Source organism: Aspergillus fijiensis (genome assembly GCF_003184825.1).
Source record: "Aspergillus fijiensis CBS 313.89 unplaced genomic scaffold BO72scaffold_21, whole genome shotgun sequence".
In the NCBI taxonomy this organism is placed as follows: Eukaryota; Fungi; Ascomycota; class Eurotiomycetes; order Eurotiales; family Aspergillaceae; genus Aspergillus; species Aspergillus fijiensis.
This window is the reverse complement of record NW_024468997.1, coordinates 79,062-96,632: the sequence shown is the minus strand read 5'-3', so window position 1 is coordinate 96,632 and position 17,571 is coordinate 79,062. Positions and strand designations below refer to the sequence as shown.

The following is a 17,571-nucleotide window of genomic DNA, read 5'->3' as shown; positions in this document are numbered from 1 at the left end:
GGGCTTTCAGCAAGAGTGGAGCGGTGAAGATGCAGCGTGTTCTCCACCCCTCTGCCCTACGAGTCGGCCAGTGTGCCAATCACAGTGCCATCCCGGTACTGTCAACCCGGTCAGGAGGCTCCAATTCACCGCTGCCTGTTCTTTAGTCTACACAGTAGCACTTCGTATTCGGCATGCATACCTGTTCCTTCCCCCAAGAAAACGTGGACAACTCACACACCCAGACTATCATCAACCCTCTCACTCCCTACAGTAACTTAAGATACTACCACCAATCCCAACACTACATGAAATAAAATCCTTCCAGAACCTCCATCTGACCAATGCACTGCACCTCGGCTGGCACGCACCTCTCTCCCTCTCCCTCCCCTCTCACACAAAGCAACAAAAAAAAAAAAAAAAAAAAAAACACGATCACTCGTAAATCCGCCCCCACACCGTCGAACGTGCTAACTGGGTTCCCCACTCCCCAGACCGGCCAATCCATCCAATAACCCACCACCGACAGAGTGATAGGGCTCACTAGGGCTGATAGTGCGGTTGTTAGCGCTTCAGCTTAGGGGGGGGATCTTCATTCCATTGATTCCGTCCGTTCCGTGAGCCATCCCCGCCGCCAGCCAGGTCAATTTTCTCAGGGGAACACACTTCCAGTAACGAGACAACAGGTTACCGTGAGGGTAAGGAGGGTTGACAGGCAATAATTCAAGATTTGAGCACAATGTTTCACCACGTTCCACAGACCAACTCACTGGCCAGGTTGGTGTGTGCGGGCGTAAAAATAGCAGCGGGACTTGTACAGATGTCTCGGTTTCGGCTGGGTTAGCAACGCAGCAACAACGGTTGACTACGTTGCTCTGGCCCGGATACTGACGCTCAGTGGGACATGCCAGTTCAAATCAGTTCTACTGGTCTCGATTTCGAACACTGCCAAATCCTCATACACGAACTCGGTGTAGACATTGCATTGCACTCAAGTCCAGAAGCCAACAAGACAACATCCGCGGAGATCCACAACCACTGACTGCACCAGTGCATCTGCCACCGAGTAGACGAATCACCCATTCACACCCCGACAACCCCGACTCCCATCCCCACTCCACTCCAAGCAAGTGGGCACGTTGAGGCTCTTTCTCGGACCCAGTGACATCATGTTCAGCTGGAGTAACCAAATGCCAAGCGCGACAGCATCTCCATGCCGCGTGAATTCGGCACGGTCGTTCCGCGGGCTGTCTATTGTCTCTATCTCTTTGACAGGTCCGAAGCACGGTCTCGTGCACTGATACAAGGCAAAAGATGCGAGGTTGCCCTGCGATCATTCGGTCTGCAAGGATTACGAAAATATTTCAAGGTTCTGCAAGAAGCCTACCTAGGAGTTTTGAGGTATTATTATTTGTGTCCCTGTCCAATCTAGCTAGGCTACCGACCGACCGTAACATCATGCCGCAAAACCACGCGAATGACCCGACCGCCCGACCTCAACTCTGTCCGTCATGCAAACATGCAAATAACCTATCCCCGTATACCACTGCCCATGTAAACCAGACGCCCGAAGCAGAATGCTAACAACAACCAGAACAAAATAGAACATGGTGAGAATGAGAAATAGAAAAACAGGCAGAAGAAAAACCTACAGAACTCTCGAGCACACCAGCCTGGAATAGAATGAGAAGAGCCCCGATTAAACGACACCATGTAATGAACAAACCACTAAAGCAGCAGCACCTCATTCTTCTTCAAGCGGCCACAAGCTCGCACTTGGCCGTTTCCAAGACCGCGGCTGCTCCGAATGACACCGCCGATGGTTCCTCTCCGACAGCAGATCCATTGCTCTCCCTCGCCGACCACCACCAGTACCACCACGACCACCTGCAACATCCACTACCGGCACTGACAACAACCCACCAGAAGTCGCGTCAACCTGACCTGCAGCGTCTAACTTTCCGGCACGCGGCGAACTCGGCGGCGAAGGCACCAAGTACGACGTAAAGAGTACCTCCTCTCCACCGCCGACCGGATACTGAGTCGTCGTTGTGGGCATTACAAATAGCGACTTCGCCTTGTCTAACGGCGGCCGCACCATCTTCCTGAACGGTCCTCCATGTTCACTAGAGGATGTATGATCATCCTGCGGCGAGGAAGCCCCTCGCGCGGAGGACGACCACCACGACGACCACCACCGTCGAGAACGAGTATTCGGTGCCACTGCAGGCATCGCCCTCGTCCTCGTCAGCGAGGGCCCAATTCCCGCGGACGCAGCATCGTCCTCAAGTAAGTCTTCTGATCCAACTGGGACGAGGAAATGCTGTTCGAGGAGTTGCTGGTAGGACTTTTGTTGCTGCTGCTGGTACTGGTACTGTAGCTGCTGCTGCTGCTGGTGTGCAGACTGAAAGACCACCCAGTTTCGCCCCAGCGGCTGATGCTGTGTTCCACCACCGCAATAAGGCCAGGAGTGGCGACGTCGATGATGCTCGCGATGATGATGAACCAGATATGGCATATCCACACTCCCACGCAGCTGCGATCAATGTCGGAATGACAGAACGCGATTCGTAACTCGAATATCCAGTGAATATTGGGACGTTTCTCAAGCCTGAGAAGCAGGAGAACGCAACAGCGAAAGATGGAGTAATGATAAAGAGAGACTAAGAGTCACCAGGCTCTGCAATTAGTGAGTAAATGAGAAGTCAGGCCAAGTACCACATCAAAAATCCTTCTTGAATAGGAAACAGAATTCGATTCACCCCGGGCTTCAGGGCAATAAAAAACCAACCAGTCATCACGCAGTAAAATAGATAACACATATCAGTAAGGGAAAGCGTAGCTAGGCAGTGACTCTTTTTAAAAAGGGCGTACCAGCCGCAGCCGCAGCAGCAGCCTTTTCGTGTATTAGAGTCATGAGGCCTGCACGTGCGAGGCGCACGCGGCGCAGCGTCAATGTTCCCCGATTGCCCAGAAGAGGAGTAGGCAGATGGAGATCACCCGCTCCAAGTCAAGCCCGGTGCACTTGCAGGTGTGGACACTTAGTTTTCTGGCTTGACGGGGGTTGTCTGCAAGTCATACGGGACAAAAGCGGACAGGAGTTACCTGCTAGCTTTAGTTTGAGTCACGGAATGACTACATTTTGTGGCTGGTTTTGGTCGTCAATAGCAATTACCAATTGATCAAAAGATCTTGAGTGAATCAAGCGAAGTTATTGATTTGTCGAAAGAAACAGGTCGGTGTAACCATCATTTCTCAGGCACGCTGGGACATGAACCGCAGCTGTAGAATCGATTTCCAAGATTTCGAGGATCTCCTGAGGCTCATCTTCAGCAGTATGATCAGACGGGCTATAAATCTTGTTCATTCCAAGGCACAGACTCCCCCTCAATCCTAATCACAAGCGTCGTAAGGAAGATGCCCGGCTGGCCACTGTTCTCTGTCCCTGACTTGTCCCTGTCTGCGATCATTTGGTGATCGGCGGCGGGTTTGCCTTGCAGCAAGGGACCGACCGACCGACCGTACCGTCCGTGGTATCTGCAGACCAACTTGCAGATGATGCGGGAAAGGGGTTGAGAAGACAAATAAGAACTCCGTGATCAACAAGAAACAGTCACGTGGTCTAATGGTTATGATTTCTCGTTCACATCAGCTGAACGACCCGAGAAGGTTCCCGGTTCGATCCCGGGCGTGACTATTTTTGTCGATCTCAGACGAGCATCGACATCGCATCATAGGCCGCAGTCGCCGGTTTTGTTTTAGGCTCCTTTTTTATTTTCATCGGGATTTCCCCGCAGTATATATGTCCTAGTCTTCCTTTCATCTAGTCTTATGACGTAGGCATGGTTCGTAAGGCAAGAATGAAATCACTTTGATCTGTTCGTTCATTGTTGATCATTGTTGATCATTAGCTTCGAAGCGGAGAGTAGCCAGGATATATACTTGCATGCCTCATCATGCTCATGCGGGAACCCACCTTTTGTTGTTGGAAAATGAATCGTCACAGGACCTCGCGATCGTTCCTTACTTGGGTCCTTCGCTTTTCCAGCGGCTATCTTAGCCATATTGAGGACCATTCCTCTTGAAAACTCCTGCGTGGGAAAGTTTATTCGATCACTGTGGTCTCGCATCGGCTCCCGAGCTGGCATCCCCAGTGTTAACCACTTGTCCGCGATTTGATCACTTTTCCATCGTGCAGCAAGACGCAGATTCTCCCCATCTCGCCACAGCTGAACCTCCGAGTCTCCCTTAGATGACTTTTTATGGCCGAAGAAGAGCTTGGACTTGGTTGTAAGAGATGTGGCACGTCTGGAGAACACGAGTTCGTGGGAGGATGCCAGTGAGCTCATGAATCCCTGCAGGGTGAGCACTTCGTCGAAGCTTATCGCAACGCTTCTCGTCACCTTCTCGCTGTGGGAGAATCCAACCTGGGAGTCAGCACGGTACAATTGATCCACGTGTGATGATATGTAGTGGGTGTGAAATATATGCGGAAATCGAACACTGCGGCTGCCATGCTCATAGCTGTAGTCGATGTCTCTGTAGACATAATATACACCACTAGACTTCCAGCCCGCGTGTGCTTGACACACCATGATGGTCTTGTATTTCTTGTGATCCGGAGTGTCGTCCACTGCGTCGTAGACGTGACCCGAGCTTTGGGTCTGAGACCAGGAGAATATCGGTTTCGCGTTCAGACTCATGATAGCCTGCTCAAACTCCTCTGCTGCCTGCTCGGTTGACCATTCTATACTAATCCCGATGTTGGGATTCTTCTCATCATAAACATTGGAGTAAAGGGGGTTGTAGTTCCCATCAGTCTTATCGGATCGTTCTTGCCCAGTATCTGACCACTTCAGTAGCGCCTGCCTCGATCCTTTTTTGCGGTTGATTTGTACACAGCTCAGAGGCATGAACCAATCAATACACATTGGATCTTTGTCGGCCACAGAAGAACTGATGACCATTCTCCGGATGGATCGCCATGCTTCGCCAAATGATCTCTCTAGAATGCGCACTTCACAGGATCGGTGAACCAAAGCTGGACTCATGGCTACCATGCTGGGTGCTTTGAGCTGCTCCAGTACCTCAACAGTGCCTCTATAGATCATAGTTTCGGTAATCTCATCCGAGCTTACTGGCTCCCGGGGCCACACCGCATCGAAGTAGGCTTTCGGAACGCTGATGAACTGTACCAAGTCGGGCAAATACTGAAACGAGATAGAAACGCTGACCGTTTCAAACATCAGCGTCACCGGTTCCGTAGACTTGGCAACCGAAAGAATGTTGAGAGAGGCTTCTGAGACTTGAACAAGCTGGGCCAAATCTGCTGGCGTGACTATGACCGGGTCAGATTCAACCAATGTCTGTAATGAAGGGGGTATAACTCACAGTCCCGCTGGAGGCAAAAAGTGCCCATTTGATTGCATATGGTAATTTTCGGCTCACTGTGACCTTCCTTGGTAGACAACAGAAGCATGTATGGGGCGCCTTTCGTTCTCATGCGAAGCTTCTTGCTACCTATCCCGGCGTTAACGAATGTGCGGAAGAAGACTTGTTCGTCCTCATTGCCTGCGTCTTCGATCTCGACCGTAGTATAACGGACATCGCCTAGACCTAAAATTGGATTGATATTCCCCGTACTTTCTTCGGGTTGTATTGTTTCCAAAATCTCCTGGTTGTGTGAATGAATGGCAGCATAGTCTGGAACATCGACGGAGCTGAACTGGGAGAAGTCTTCCCTAACTCCCTATAGTCCAGGTTAAGTGGAATCCAGCATATGTGCTCGAGCTACTCACTTCCGACAAATCGGAGACCATTTTCCGATTCTCATTCAAGAACAATTCCTCCGGATTGCCAGTTCTGAGCACAACATCATATAGGATATATGAGGCCTTGAGCAGGTCAACATATGCTTGATAGCTGGAGGACCACGATAAAGTTGATGGGCTAACGCTTCCACGATTATCCAACGGGCTTGGCTTGTCCGCGTTGGCAAGGACTGCACGGGCCTGAGAATCTGTTAGACGTCGAATTATAGAAGCCAAAACGTACTGTGCCATACCTTCAGCAGCCACCACACAGCAATGTGTAACCAACCGCTCGTGGTGAGGTTCCGCACTTCCTGCCCTTTGACCACAGACGCATCGAACTTGAGAATGAGCTCAGCGTCCGGTTGGTGGAATCTATCTCGAGGCTCATAGCGCAGTGATCGACGAATCTGTTCCCGCGTTCGAGAGTGAGGTGACATATCTGTGTCTGGCGTGCCTTTCCCCACGAAGGCTGGAGTCCGAGAATGCAACACCTCTTTTTCGGTTGAGAATAGATCCATCGAGGGCATGTTGAAGTTTGCATTCCCCGATACGCTACTAGAAGGGGTAAGCGTACTTCCCGACATGACGGAGCCATCAGAGCATCCGGAGGCCATCGACTCTGTGGAGACTGACCCACGTGTGGGATCACTGCTGAAGCCATTGGGTGTCTTCACATCTGAAATGGTCGATTCGAAGATGGAGCTTCCCTCTAGCTCGGAGATCCCGACAAGGTGAGGTCTCCGAGATGATATTGGGGGTGGTGGTGGTGGTGCTGGTGGAAAAATGGGAGATTTTTCGGCCTGTGGCGGCGGTGATGGTAAGGGAGACTTGTCTGTTTGTAAATTATCCAGCACTGAGTTGTTGAAGCTTCCTCGTGAATAACTGAAAGGGTTAATAACCATGATCCCAAGCCTTGGCACGACCAGGGTCCTTACCTCACAATCGAACTCATGCACAAGCCTAAATTATGCGCATGGGCGGATACCTCCGATCTCAACTCTTCAACTTGTCCTTGTTGTGTTGGCCAGTCCATCTTCTCCCAGAACTCCTTCTCGCTGCTGGCGCCAATGGCCCTGTATCTGGCCACTAGTTTATGGAGTGCATGCAGGGTCTCTAAGCAGGCATGAAGAGAAGGCCCCAGATCAACTCTATGATCACCTCTCACACTTTCCCTGCTGTTTTTCAGAGCACGAAGAGTGTTATGGAGAGAGAGTAATCCGGCCACGAGTTGTTTGAAGCCGTCAGGCGCCTCGCCACGAACAAGATTGCAGTTATGATACAAGTCCCATGCTATTCTGATCAAATTGTATAGGGTGACATCCACGTTATCGACGGAAGTCATGATGTCGTGGAAGTGTGTCCGAGGTAAAGTCCCTGTGAGCATGAATGACCGGAAGTCGAGAAAGATTTCAAACTTTTGAGATTAAGCCCTAGCTGTCCTCACTTGTTCCAAGCGCTTTCAGTGAGGTTCTCACCCAAGTGTCGATCTCACCTATGGTCGAGGGACTAGACCATCGTGGGCTAATGGCATCTGGGATAGACTTTGCTGCAATGACTGAGCAATAGGACACTAGGAAGAGATTCTCAGAGCCAAGTCTGGTTCATCGAGTAGTGATCAGGTAGTTTCAGCGAATGGGAAAGGTGACCGAAGAGTGGGCTGTGTGAGTTGCGGTTGGAAGTTCTTTCAAGTCGCGGCCACCAAGAAGGCGACAAAGAGCTGAGGCGTGGTTCGCTTTCAAAACCTGCACCCCACACAAATCCCACATCCCACATCATGCTGCGATCGATTCTTCCTCGCTTATAATCACTGAAAAGGAGAGTGATAGGGTACGCCGGAGAGACAAGATTGGGTCGCATGGCAATGTTCAGCCAAGGTTGATGGCTCCGTCAAGGGTCTTGGAAGGTGCAGTGCGCAGTCAAGCCTTCCAGAATGATGTGGGTACTAGTAGGTTTATCTGCTACAACTGAGTCGCAGAGCTAACAGCAGATTTTAGAAATTTCCTCTATATTGCACAAAGTCTCAGGCTATCTCAAATTACTTCTTGCATGCATTGCCTTGAGATACTTTTTCTTCTCGAATGCTATGTGCAACATCGCAAGCATTAAACACCACTACGATAAGACATGACGTGGATGCGAAGAAACAAAGCAGCCGGGGTTTGCGTCCTCAATAGCAACTATCGTATTGCTTCCCTTGGCATTGGCCACCCGGAATACAGATCGCAGCATTGATAACAGCGAAGCAGATATGGTTTGCTGGCATCAATAGAGTGCCCCAAAGGGTGCCTCATGCAAATCTCATATCTCACATGACAACTTGCCACGATCCCTCAACTGGTCGAGTTGAAGCTCATGTTGTTGCCCTCCTTCTATTTAGAAGAAACAGCCAATGCTCTCTAGGGGCCCAGATTCGAAGTCAACAATATCTCAAGGGCAGCGCCCTATTGCAGTCAGTCGCATACACCCACCATTCGGTCCTAAGCCACTATTTCCCGGACTTAAGCGAGAATCGAGGCTATGAGGCGAAGGATGCTGATCAACACCATCGCGACCGCCAGACTGCCATGTCGGACTCTCCGCGTTGTGGTCACCAGCGGTGCCTCTTTCATCCGAGTAGAGAAATGGCGATTAGAATTGTTCTCCCTCTTGACATAGAATATTACCGTGTGCTTGGATAATCTCTAGCATGGGCCAGATCTTATCAGGTTGATGTCAGCGTGAGATAACTGAAATCAATTGGACTGTGGCCACTCTTCTCGGTCAACATCCCATGATCTTCAAGCAGAGGAATCTATACTCCGAACCTGCTGTATTCTTGATCATGATGCTAGAGTCGGATTGAATAAGGAACAAGAGTTAATTCGAAGTGGGAGAAGACTAACGTAGTGGTCGCAACAGGACGTGACACAGCCATGATCATGTAGAGAAGAAGCCTTTGGTGATGCTATGAAATAACTATAGTTAGCTATGGTGAATCAGCTGGAATGTGAAACAATGCTAGTTTTGAGCTTTTGAGTACAGCCAATAAAACCAGAATAGAATAAGACAGAGACAAAGTGACTAAGGCATGTGGATGAGAGAAATTCTAGCCGAGTCGACCATTCGAATAGCGGATTTGGATACTGGTAGCTTGAGACTAAGATCTTAGTCTGGTGCCATGCGGAATTTGGTCGGTGGCAGGTCCGAATCACTCTACTACCTAACACCTTAGCTTCATTCTCACCATCAGCTCTCTTTTCTCGGTAGACCATTTCCTATATAATAGCGTGAGAATTTCTTCTAGAGACAGTGCACGCGGCTCTCTCTCTTCGTTTTCGTACCCAAACCTACGAAACGCAAAATGAACTCCCAGTCCAGAATCATCGAGCACACTATTCCTTGCTCTTTCATTTGTGAATACCACCACGCAGTCAAGACAGACAAACCATTGCAATTAGCAATCAAGAAATACATCCCACTCAACAACATCAGTCCCAGTCAGAATGGCATATCTATCATAGCAGGACATGCGAACGGTATTCCCAAGGTCAGGGACAACTCTATTCAGAGTGGCGCACTGTAATAGCCTACTAACGATCAAATTCTTGATGTAGGAGTGTTATGAGCCTCTTTGGGATGAGCTGATGACAAGCTTTTAGGGGAAAATCAAGGCTATCTGGTTCGCGGACTGCTCCAACCAAGGCGCCAGTGGAGTGTTGAACGAAGATAACCTTGGCGACGATCGTGAGACAAACTTCCATATACGTTCCTCCATAGAAAGAGATTGAACTTGCTGATCAGTAACCAAAGCGAATTGATTTGACCACTCTCGAGATCTGCTAGGCATGGTGAACCATTTCAGTGATCAGATCGAGCCTCCAATCGTGGGAGTTGCACATAGTTTCAGCCGCTCGCAATTGTACTTGGCCCAGTGTGTCCCTAAAATCAAAAAAAGCCTTGGCACTAATACATCTCAATAACAGTGTCCATCTGTCTATAATGCATCCCCGAGTCTTTCATTCTCTCATCTTTCTCGAGCCCATGATTCAAGTCGAAAGTCCCAGTAATTTGGGTGGACGAAGTCCGGCTCTCTGGGACAGCACCCGACCTGATCTGTGGTCCTCACGGCACGAAGCCGAGAGGTATATCCGCAGTGACCCATTCTGGCGCCGCTGGGATTCCCGTGTAGTCGATAGATATATACAATATGGCCTTTGTGCTCTCCCGACGGCGCTCTACCCTCTCCACGCCCCAGGAAGACCCCTCCTACCTGAAGCCGTGACTTTGACCACCACCAGAGCGCAGGAAGCCTGGACATACTTGCGCCTCAATGCAACGCCTGAGATAGATAGTGACGACAAGAGTGGTTCTCTTACAAGGACAGAGTGTTTTCTAGGCCCGGACTTATCCCTCTCTGCCAAGGAAGGCGACAATAACAACCGGAATTATGTGACAGTATGCCCGTGGTCATGTATTGCCTTTGAGCTTCTTCCATACGTCCGGCCACCAGTGTTCCTCATCTACGGAGAGAAAAGTCATATCAATACTCCGGCACGGAGATAGGATAAGATGGATCGAATTGGGACTGGGCTTGGCGGAGGCAGGCAAGTTCGAGCTGAAGTCTTGCTCGGAACCTCCCACATGGCACCGCTGGAGATGGTGCAGGATACAGCTTGTCTGATGTCTGGCTGGTTAGACGTTCAGTTGAATGCATACCGCGAGGAATTGGAGTTTTGGATGCGCCACGACAGCAAAAAGTCTGAACAGGGTGGAAAGGCTTTATCGGCCCAATGAATGGAGTACATGCAGTCGCCAGTGGATACTAAGCGTGAGACGAAAAAAAGGCCGAGTTATCTATAACTTGATGATAGTACTCGGATTAGGTAGAGGCATGAGAGACTAATCGCGTATCATTGACACCTGATCTCGCCAGGTATTACTTCTCCCACACGAAGTGTATGCTGCTTCGAGCAGTACTCCGGGATCCTGGATGTTGCATCATCACCATCAACAAGAGAGAATTTGAACAATTATGAGATATTCCCAAACGCTAAGGATACACTTTTTGATTGACACCACGATTATAATTGCACTCACTGATAAGGTCCAGTATCAGCTCTCATCCAGCTCCGAACACCGAATCTATTCCGACAAACGCCGACCTAGATGCACTACACATAAAAGTGACGATAATGCATCTCTCGAAATAATTTTAGATTCCAAGCTAAGACGGAACAAAACCATGAGTCTACACTTGGAGAAGTCAAACCAATGCAGCAATGACGCATTGGAGGAGAATGAGTCCTCTTCCGCCCATTCTGACGATGACCTCCAACACCTACTCCATGTTGCAGACTCTCTACCGCCTCGGGTCTGGATAGCAGCATTAATCGCCATTCTCGAAAGATTTACCTACGAGGGCACCCAAAGCATATTTCGTACGCAAATTGCAAAGTTCTCCACATAGCTTTAGCGTCTAGAGCAGCATAGCTTACCGGTTCTTCTTCTAGAGAATTACCTACAGCATAGCCCCTCTGATGCAATCCCCGGGGCTCTCGGCCTTGGAGAATCACGAGCCACGACGGTCAATCTGGCATTCACAGTCTTGGTAAATATCCTGCCGTTGCCGATTTCGATCTTAGTCGATGGTCGATTGGGACGTTACTTGGCTCTGCAGATCTTCTTCGTGTGGGAGCCAATCAGATAATCTTTTGGATTCACACATTCGCTGATGAATGGTAGAATCTATGCACTGGGATCTTTGACTCTCTTCATCACTTCCCTACCTGTCATGATACATAACGGTGCTGCGGCACCGGGTTTCGCCATGGGAGCTGCGCTGATTGCCATTGGGCTAGGAGGGGTGCTGGCCTCACTTCAACCTTTCATCGGTAAGTGATCTCATTGCTGTTTACTCACCCCCTTTAGGTAAAGAGGATGCTTATCAAGTAAATTCCTGACGTTGCAGCGGATCAATATACAGATCCCGGAGGGCGCATTGAGACTCGGCCAAATGGCCGGCGGGTAGTGGTGGACCGCGAGCTCACCATCCAATACATCTACAGTGTCTACTACTGGTACGCCAGCTATACCACTCCTCGATCTCCATGACTGGCTCCGAGATTAACTCGACTTAGGATGACTAACCTTGGGGCCATGGGGGCTTTAGCCACCACCATGATGGAGAGATATGTTGGGTTCTGGTCGAGCTATCTCCTGGCTCTCTGTTCCGTGTTGGTGTGCCTCGTCATCGTGCAAGCAGCAGGGAGGATTTTCGGCAAGTGCTGCCTCTCAACATGTGAACAAGCCTGACTGACGATGAGCAGTCCATCCTCCACCACAAAGCTCCGTTCTTCCCCAGGCCGCCCAGTGTCTCTGGTACGCATGCCTGAGTGGTTTCAACCTCGAAGCATGCTATCCTCAGACCCAACTCACAATGCACCAGCGTGTCGTTCCATGGGATGAAGGATTTATCGCCGAGCTTCGAAGCGGGCTATCCGCCTTCAAAATCTGGTGAATTGACCCAGTAACACAGCACCAGGTCTTAGCTAACCAACACATCCTAGCATGGGCTGGCCCATCTTCTGGCTCTGCATGTCCCAAGCCTCTCAGCAAGGCATATCTCAAGCCGGCACAATGCAGAGCCACGGTATTCCCAACGACGTTCTCAAGGTTTCCAACCCCATGGCATATATCCTCTTCGGGATTTTGGTCCAGAAGATGATATACCCGTTTCTCCAGCGCATCGGGATCTTGTTCAACCCAGTCAACCGCATCACCCTTGGATTTCTCATCATGTCCTTAGCCATGACCTATTTTGCCGTTCTTCAAGCTGCAATCTACCACACAAGACCCTGCTATGATCACCCATTGGCCTGTGCTGCATCTAACAGTGATCACGGCCAGATTCCAAATCAGATCCACATCTTGATCCAGCTCCCAACATACATCATCATCGCGCTGGCCGAGGTGTTCTGCTGGCCGACGGGCGCAGAATACCTTTACAGCCATTCGCCAAAGAGCATGAAGTCGGTGATGCAGGCGTGCTATGTAGGAACGTTGGCGCTCGGCTACGGGCTGGGTATGGCACTGTCACCGCTTGCAAAGGACCCCTACCTTGTGATTCTTTGGTCGTTGGCAGCTGGATTGGTGTTTGTCTGTGCTTGTGTCTTTTGGGTGGCCTTTCGTCGGCTAGGACGGGACTCTAGTGGTTAGAACAGGGTGTATCCTTCGGAATTTCACCATTGAGAAGTGTTTGAGAATTATGACATTGAACTGAGGGGAGCCAAGAACAATAGGATCGAGCTAGCGGAATTGAGACTACATACACACAAGGAGTTGAACAGCAGGCGGGCTCGTCAATTGAAACTCATAAATCTAGTCGATATTGAAGAGAAAGCTCGTTGCTAGTTAAATTGCTGCTACGCCCTTGAAACAAAAGGAGAGCATGAAAGACTCGCCTCTTCTCAATGAGATTGATCCGGCTCGCTGCAACATAATCCTGTGGATGGTGCAGTACAAAGCAAGGAGTTGGTTTTACGACAACAAGGTGATATAGCAACAAACGCAGATTATGAGTAGATCTGAGAAGCCTTCAGTGAGTGATGTCAGAAAGCACACAAGAGAGCTTCGCGGTCTGGTACAATCGACTGTGCAAGTAGCTCTTTGTTGTCTTCAGGCGGGACATCCAGACATCGGCACAAAGAACTCGAACGACAACATTGGATTCCTGCGAGAAAGCCCTGGTACTGTACTTCGGAGAACGAGGTTGTTTATACTGCCTGCAAAAGAGGATTCCCAGGCAGAGGTGAAAGAAGCTGGAAATAGCATGAAAGAAAGCACAAAGCATCGAGGCATCGTGAGTGGGGCGCCACCATCCCCAAAACAGACAAGTCCCACCTGCCTGAGGCCGCGGGATCGCGCATCGACGCGACTTTCTTTGAGGGCGAGATCTTCTCAGGGGGGGAAAGACCACTTCCTCTTAAACCTCAAGAGATTCAACTGACTTGTTCCTTCTCGTTCATTGTCCTCCCCCGATCAACCACCACGTCTCCAACCCGCCCACCATGAGACTTAAAGACTCGGTCGAGTCCATCCTCACGACCGCGCAGTCCCACCTCACGAATATAGCCTCAAACCTGCACTCGCACCTGCTCAGCACCACCATTGCTGCGCAGACCGTTGATCGCATCACGAACCCCGCGCCTCCTCCCGCCGTGGCTTTCCCCAACCCCAACGCACCCGTTCACACCGACGACAACCTTCTCCAACAAGCCCTCCTGTACGACTACAGCGCGATCATGGCCCAGCCGTTTGTGCTGGACGTGCCCACCGTCAGCTGCCTCGTCATGGCCTTCCTCCCGATGCTGATCGCCTACATCCTGGGCCGCCGGCTCATCCCGGCGCACCAAGACCTGGCCAGCCTGCTCTTCTTCTGGCACGCGTACGACGCGCTCACGCACTTCCTGATCGAGGGCTCCTTCCTGTACCACTGCTTCTTCAGCTCCATCACCATCTCCGCCACTCAGTCCCGCTTCGGCCCCGTGTTCCTGAACCAGCGCGACCGCGCCTACGGCGCCACCTACGGGGCCTCGTGGGACCCCACCGCCCGCCTGTGGCAGGAGTACGCCAAGGCCGACCACCGCTGGGGCGGCGCCGACCCCACCGTCATCTCCATCGAGCTGCTGACCGTCCTGCTCGGGGGCCCCGCCGCCGCCTACATCTGCTACAGCCTGTACCGGCTGTCGCAAGGGCGGCTGGGCAGCAAGCAGCGCGGCGTGGTCGTGGCCCGGACCTGGCTGGTGGCCGCCTGTCTGGCCACCGCCGAGCTGTACGGCGGGTTCATGACCTTCGTGCCGGAGTGGTTGGCCGGCAGCCCCGCGCTGAACACGAGCCACTGGATGTACGTGTATGTCTACCTGACGTTCTTCAACGGGCTGTGGGTCATCGTGCCCGTCTGGGTCATCTGGCGCGCGCAGAAGGAGATCGTCCGCGCCTTTGTCGGTGGCACGCCCGAGTTGATGGGCGGCGCTGCTAGCTCTGCTGCGGCTCCTTCGCGGAAGAGATAAGTGAAATTCTATGGACTGTATAGTTGATTTCGAGTGTGCGATTTGCGCCGTTCTGCTTTGTATTATGGATCTCTTTTCTTTCTTATCCAATAGACTGTTGTTCACCTATCATGTATATTCGGTGTATATACCCTGTAGCTAAAAGCTGTGATTGTTGTTCCTGAGACGGTACTTGTGAGGTTAGGAAAGAGTAGCCGAGGCAGCGAACTAACCTCACTAGTCGTGGCGGTCTCGTAATATAACCTCTAGCCGGCACTCAAGTCCTCGTCGTTGCCCGAAACATCCCCCCTACCCGTAATGGATCAGCTTCGATTTTCCCTAGGAGATGACTACGAGTTATTGCACTCTAACTGTTGCATCTTCGACTTCTCGAATTTGCTTTTCGTTGCTTGGATAATAGATCCCTAAGCACATATCTATGAAGATTACGTGCGAATCCCCCACTGCTCACTCTGCGGCCGGAAGTTCTATAGAGACATTCTCGGGCAGTGGTACGAAGGTCTTGACCAGGTCCAGCCATCCATTCAAACAATGCGCACTTTCCATCGTAATGATACACTCCGTTTCTATCAGACAGGCTATCTAGTCTCTCGTGTCGAAGCCTTACCATCTACCTCTCCCACTGCGCGCGACCAGAGCCATTCGGAGATATTCTATGGTGTGAGGTTTTTGGGCTTAATGGATTGCTGACAGCGGGCTGATCCGAATGCAGGATGAAATCGAATGGATGTTCGGAGGCGATGTTGATCTCATTGCCCGCCAGATTGGTGAGCCTTTTATATGATTTAATATGGTATCGATCTGATTTGTCTTGTAGAAGGGAATACTTGGTGACAGCTGCTGTCACGGAGCGGAGACAAGGGGGCTTGGTTGGTCGAGGGGCATGGCAGAAGTATGTTCTCAATCATTCAGCATACGTACCAGGACTTGAAATCGAAAGAGCTGTACCGGAATACACAGAGAACACTTCTAGCCCAGCCCGATCATGAGGGCGACGTGTGCTTGTCCCAGCATGTCTCGGGACACAATTCGCCCAATTCCTGCACTTGCGTGTCTGAAGAAAGCCCTTCGTCTGGACCAATATGACAACGCGCAAGACATGAGCTATTTTTGATACCCGGCCGGGTAAATCTCTGTCGGTTTAGAAGCTAGAACGCCAGGTTCACCTCTCGACTTACACCCAAGTCGCCGGGTATCAATATAGTACATTCTCACATTCTTCAGTGATATGCGGGGAACGCTCATTGAAAAGCCTGTGCATGGGTTCCCACAAGTAAATTCAAGTTCGTCAGTCCGTTCGAAGGAAGGACGTCTTTTTGAACGGATCAAAGTCGAATATGGCACATATCAAGGCAACTCATGCCTCAACTGATCTTTGTGGCCCACCAGCTCGATCCGCGTGGGCTCACTGTGCAGCTCACCCAACCTCGATTCCCCGGTAGCCTCATACATATACCCTGCATTCTGTGGCTGCGACGACACACCTGGCTGGTACCCGGGGGACTGCGTCTTCTTCCGGCGTCGCATCAGCAGCCAGATGGCGGCCGCCAACGCAGCGACACCTAGCACCCCTCCAACCACGCCCCCGGCAACCGCCCCTGTATTGACCCCGTGTGAAGGGGCAGTCGATGCAGCCGTTGTCGTCGTCGTCGAAGATACCGCCGCCCCGCTCGTTCCAGTCGTCGTTGCAGTTCCTGTTATCGTCGCTGTACCCGAACCAGCAGTCGCACTCGCGCTCGCAGTCGCAGTCGTTTCTAAGCCAACACCACCCAAAACACCCCTTAGCTCTCAGACTCATATCCCGGATAACCCCCAAACCCCAGTGCAGGGAGGATGGAACGAAATACCTTGCGCAATGACATTCAACGCCGAAAACGACGCATCCCCCTGAAATCCCGCCGGCGCACACCCGACCCACGTCTCCTTCTTCACCCCAAACCCTTGGGTATCGCCCTCGCAGCAGAAATATCCGCTGTAGTTGTACAGGGCCCACTGGGCGTCGGCGCACACGGGCGGGTCCTCGATCTGGGCGGTGCAGTCGGTCCAGCTCGGGCAGCAGACGTTATTGGGGATGCTGACCTTGCTGCCGGGGCAGTAGGAACCCGACGGGCAGCAGGCGTACCAGGTGTCCCAGGTGCGGCCGCAGCTGACCTCGTCGGCGAGGCAGGTGTTGTTGCGGCGGGAGGCGAAGCCTTGGATTTCGGTGGTGTTGTCGGTCATTGTGTAGTCCTTCGTTGTGAGGGTGAAATTGGTGGGTGGGAGAGGATGGGGAGAGTAAGATGAGATGTGAAGAAATTAGGAGTGAGCGTGGGGAGTGAGACTGCCACTAACTTAACTACCACTGCCACTAGTACATTAGTTAGGGTACGGAGAAAAGAAGGTGTAAGAAGAGAAGAGGAACCCTAGGTACCTTGCCTACCTACTTAAGCTATGCTATGTATTTCCGTGACTTTCCCCACTCCCCGTCTGTCCCTGCGCTAAAATGTCTAAAATGTATCGGGCACGGGCAACGGGGCCAGGGTCAAATCGAGTGGAGAATTCGCATTGACATCGACGGTGCCCGTTGGCTGCTGGCATTCCTCGCGCAGTTAGTGTGATTGCGATCGGCGGGTCGCTTACCCTGGTGATGAAGATGGGACAGGATTAGTCCAACTAACCGACTCAGTGCTCGTATGTGTAGACTATCTCACTAGACGAGGGAGGTCAAGGTGTGGTGATCTCGGTTTGATCCT

The 17,571-nt window shown here is 51.3% G+C and overlaps 6 protein-coding genes and 1 non-coding gene across 7 annotated transcripts; 4 read left to right on the top strand and 3 right to left on the bottom strand.

The window, feature by feature from the left end:
• Window positions 1-1,567: 1,567 nt before the first annotated feature.
• Window positions 1,568-2,695, bottom strand: BO72DRAFT_101069 (uncharacterized protein). The gene has a single exon (XM_040938871.1). It carries the CDS (start codon window positions 2,495-2,497, stop codon window positions 1,724-1,726), a length of 774 nt encoding a protein of 257 aa, XP_040801599.1. The 5' UTR covers window positions 2,498-2,695; the 3' UTR covers window positions 1,568-1,723.
• An 895-nt stretch (window positions 2,696-3,590) lies between these two features.
• BO72DRAFT_t132 lies at window positions 3,591-3,676 on the top strand. Its single transcript has one exon. It is a non-coding gene; the product is annotated as a tRNA-Val (tRNA).
• Window positions 3,677-3,807: 131 nt separating this feature from the next.
• Window positions 3,808-7,134, bottom strand: BO72DRAFT_428314 (uncharacterized protein; the record flags this gene model as incomplete). The annotated part of the gene is made up of 5 exons (XM_040943022.1): window positions 3,808-5,317; window positions 5,371-5,728; window positions 5,778-5,990; window positions 6,044-6,283; window positions 6,799-7,134. The coding sequence occupies 5 exons, from the start codon at window positions 7,132-7,134 to the stop codon at window positions 3,864-3,866; spliced, it is 2,601 nt and encodes an 866-aa protein (XP_040801598.1). The 3' UTR covers window positions 3,808-3,863.
• Window positions 7,135-9,132: 1,998 nt separating this feature from the next.
• Window positions 9,133-10,565, top strand: BO72DRAFT_468264 (uncharacterized protein; the record flags this gene model as incomplete). Its single annotated transcript, XM_040946888.1, has 5 exons — window positions 9,133-9,318; window positions 9,431-9,536; window positions 9,606-9,690; window positions 9,755-10,305; window positions 10,372-10,565. The coding sequence occupies 5 exons, from the start codon at window positions 9,133-9,135 to the stop codon at window positions 10,563-10,565; spliced, it is 1,122 nt and encodes a 373-aa protein (XP_040801597.1).
• A 448-nt stretch (window positions 10,566-11,013) lies between these two features.
• Window positions 11,014-12,986, top strand: BO72DRAFT_468263 (uncharacterized protein; the record flags this gene model as incomplete). Its single annotated transcript, XM_040946887.1, has 7 exons — window positions 11,014-11,209; window positions 11,282-11,459; window positions 11,514-11,662; window positions 11,740-11,848; window positions 11,909-12,048; window positions 12,098-12,284; window positions 12,338-12,986. The coding sequence occupies 7 exons, from the start codon at window positions 11,014-11,016 to the stop codon at window positions 12,984-12,986; spliced, it is 1,608 nt and encodes a 535-aa protein (XP_040801596.1).
• A 755-nt stretch (window positions 12,987-13,741) lies between these two features.
• BO72DRAFT_447748 (EXPERA domain-containing protein) lies at window positions 13,742-15,054 on the top strand. The gene has a single exon (XM_040944622.1). The coding sequence runs from the start codon at window positions 13,838-13,840 to the stop codon at window positions 14,837-14,839; it is 1,002 nt and encodes a 333-aa protein (XP_040801595.1). The 5' UTR covers window positions 13,742-13,837; the 3' UTR covers window positions 14,840-15,054.
• Window positions 15,055-16,633: 1,579 nt separating this feature from the next.
• Window positions 16,634-17,059, bottom strand: BO72DRAFT_377183 (uncharacterized protein; the record flags this gene model as incomplete). Its single annotated transcript, XM_040941247.1, has 1 exon — window positions 16,634-17,059. The coding sequence occupies one exon, from the start codon at window positions 17,057-17,059 to the stop codon at window positions 16,634-16,636; it is 426 nt and encodes a 141-aa protein (XP_040801594.1).
• Between the last annotated feature and the right edge of the window lie 512 nt (window positions 17,060-17,571).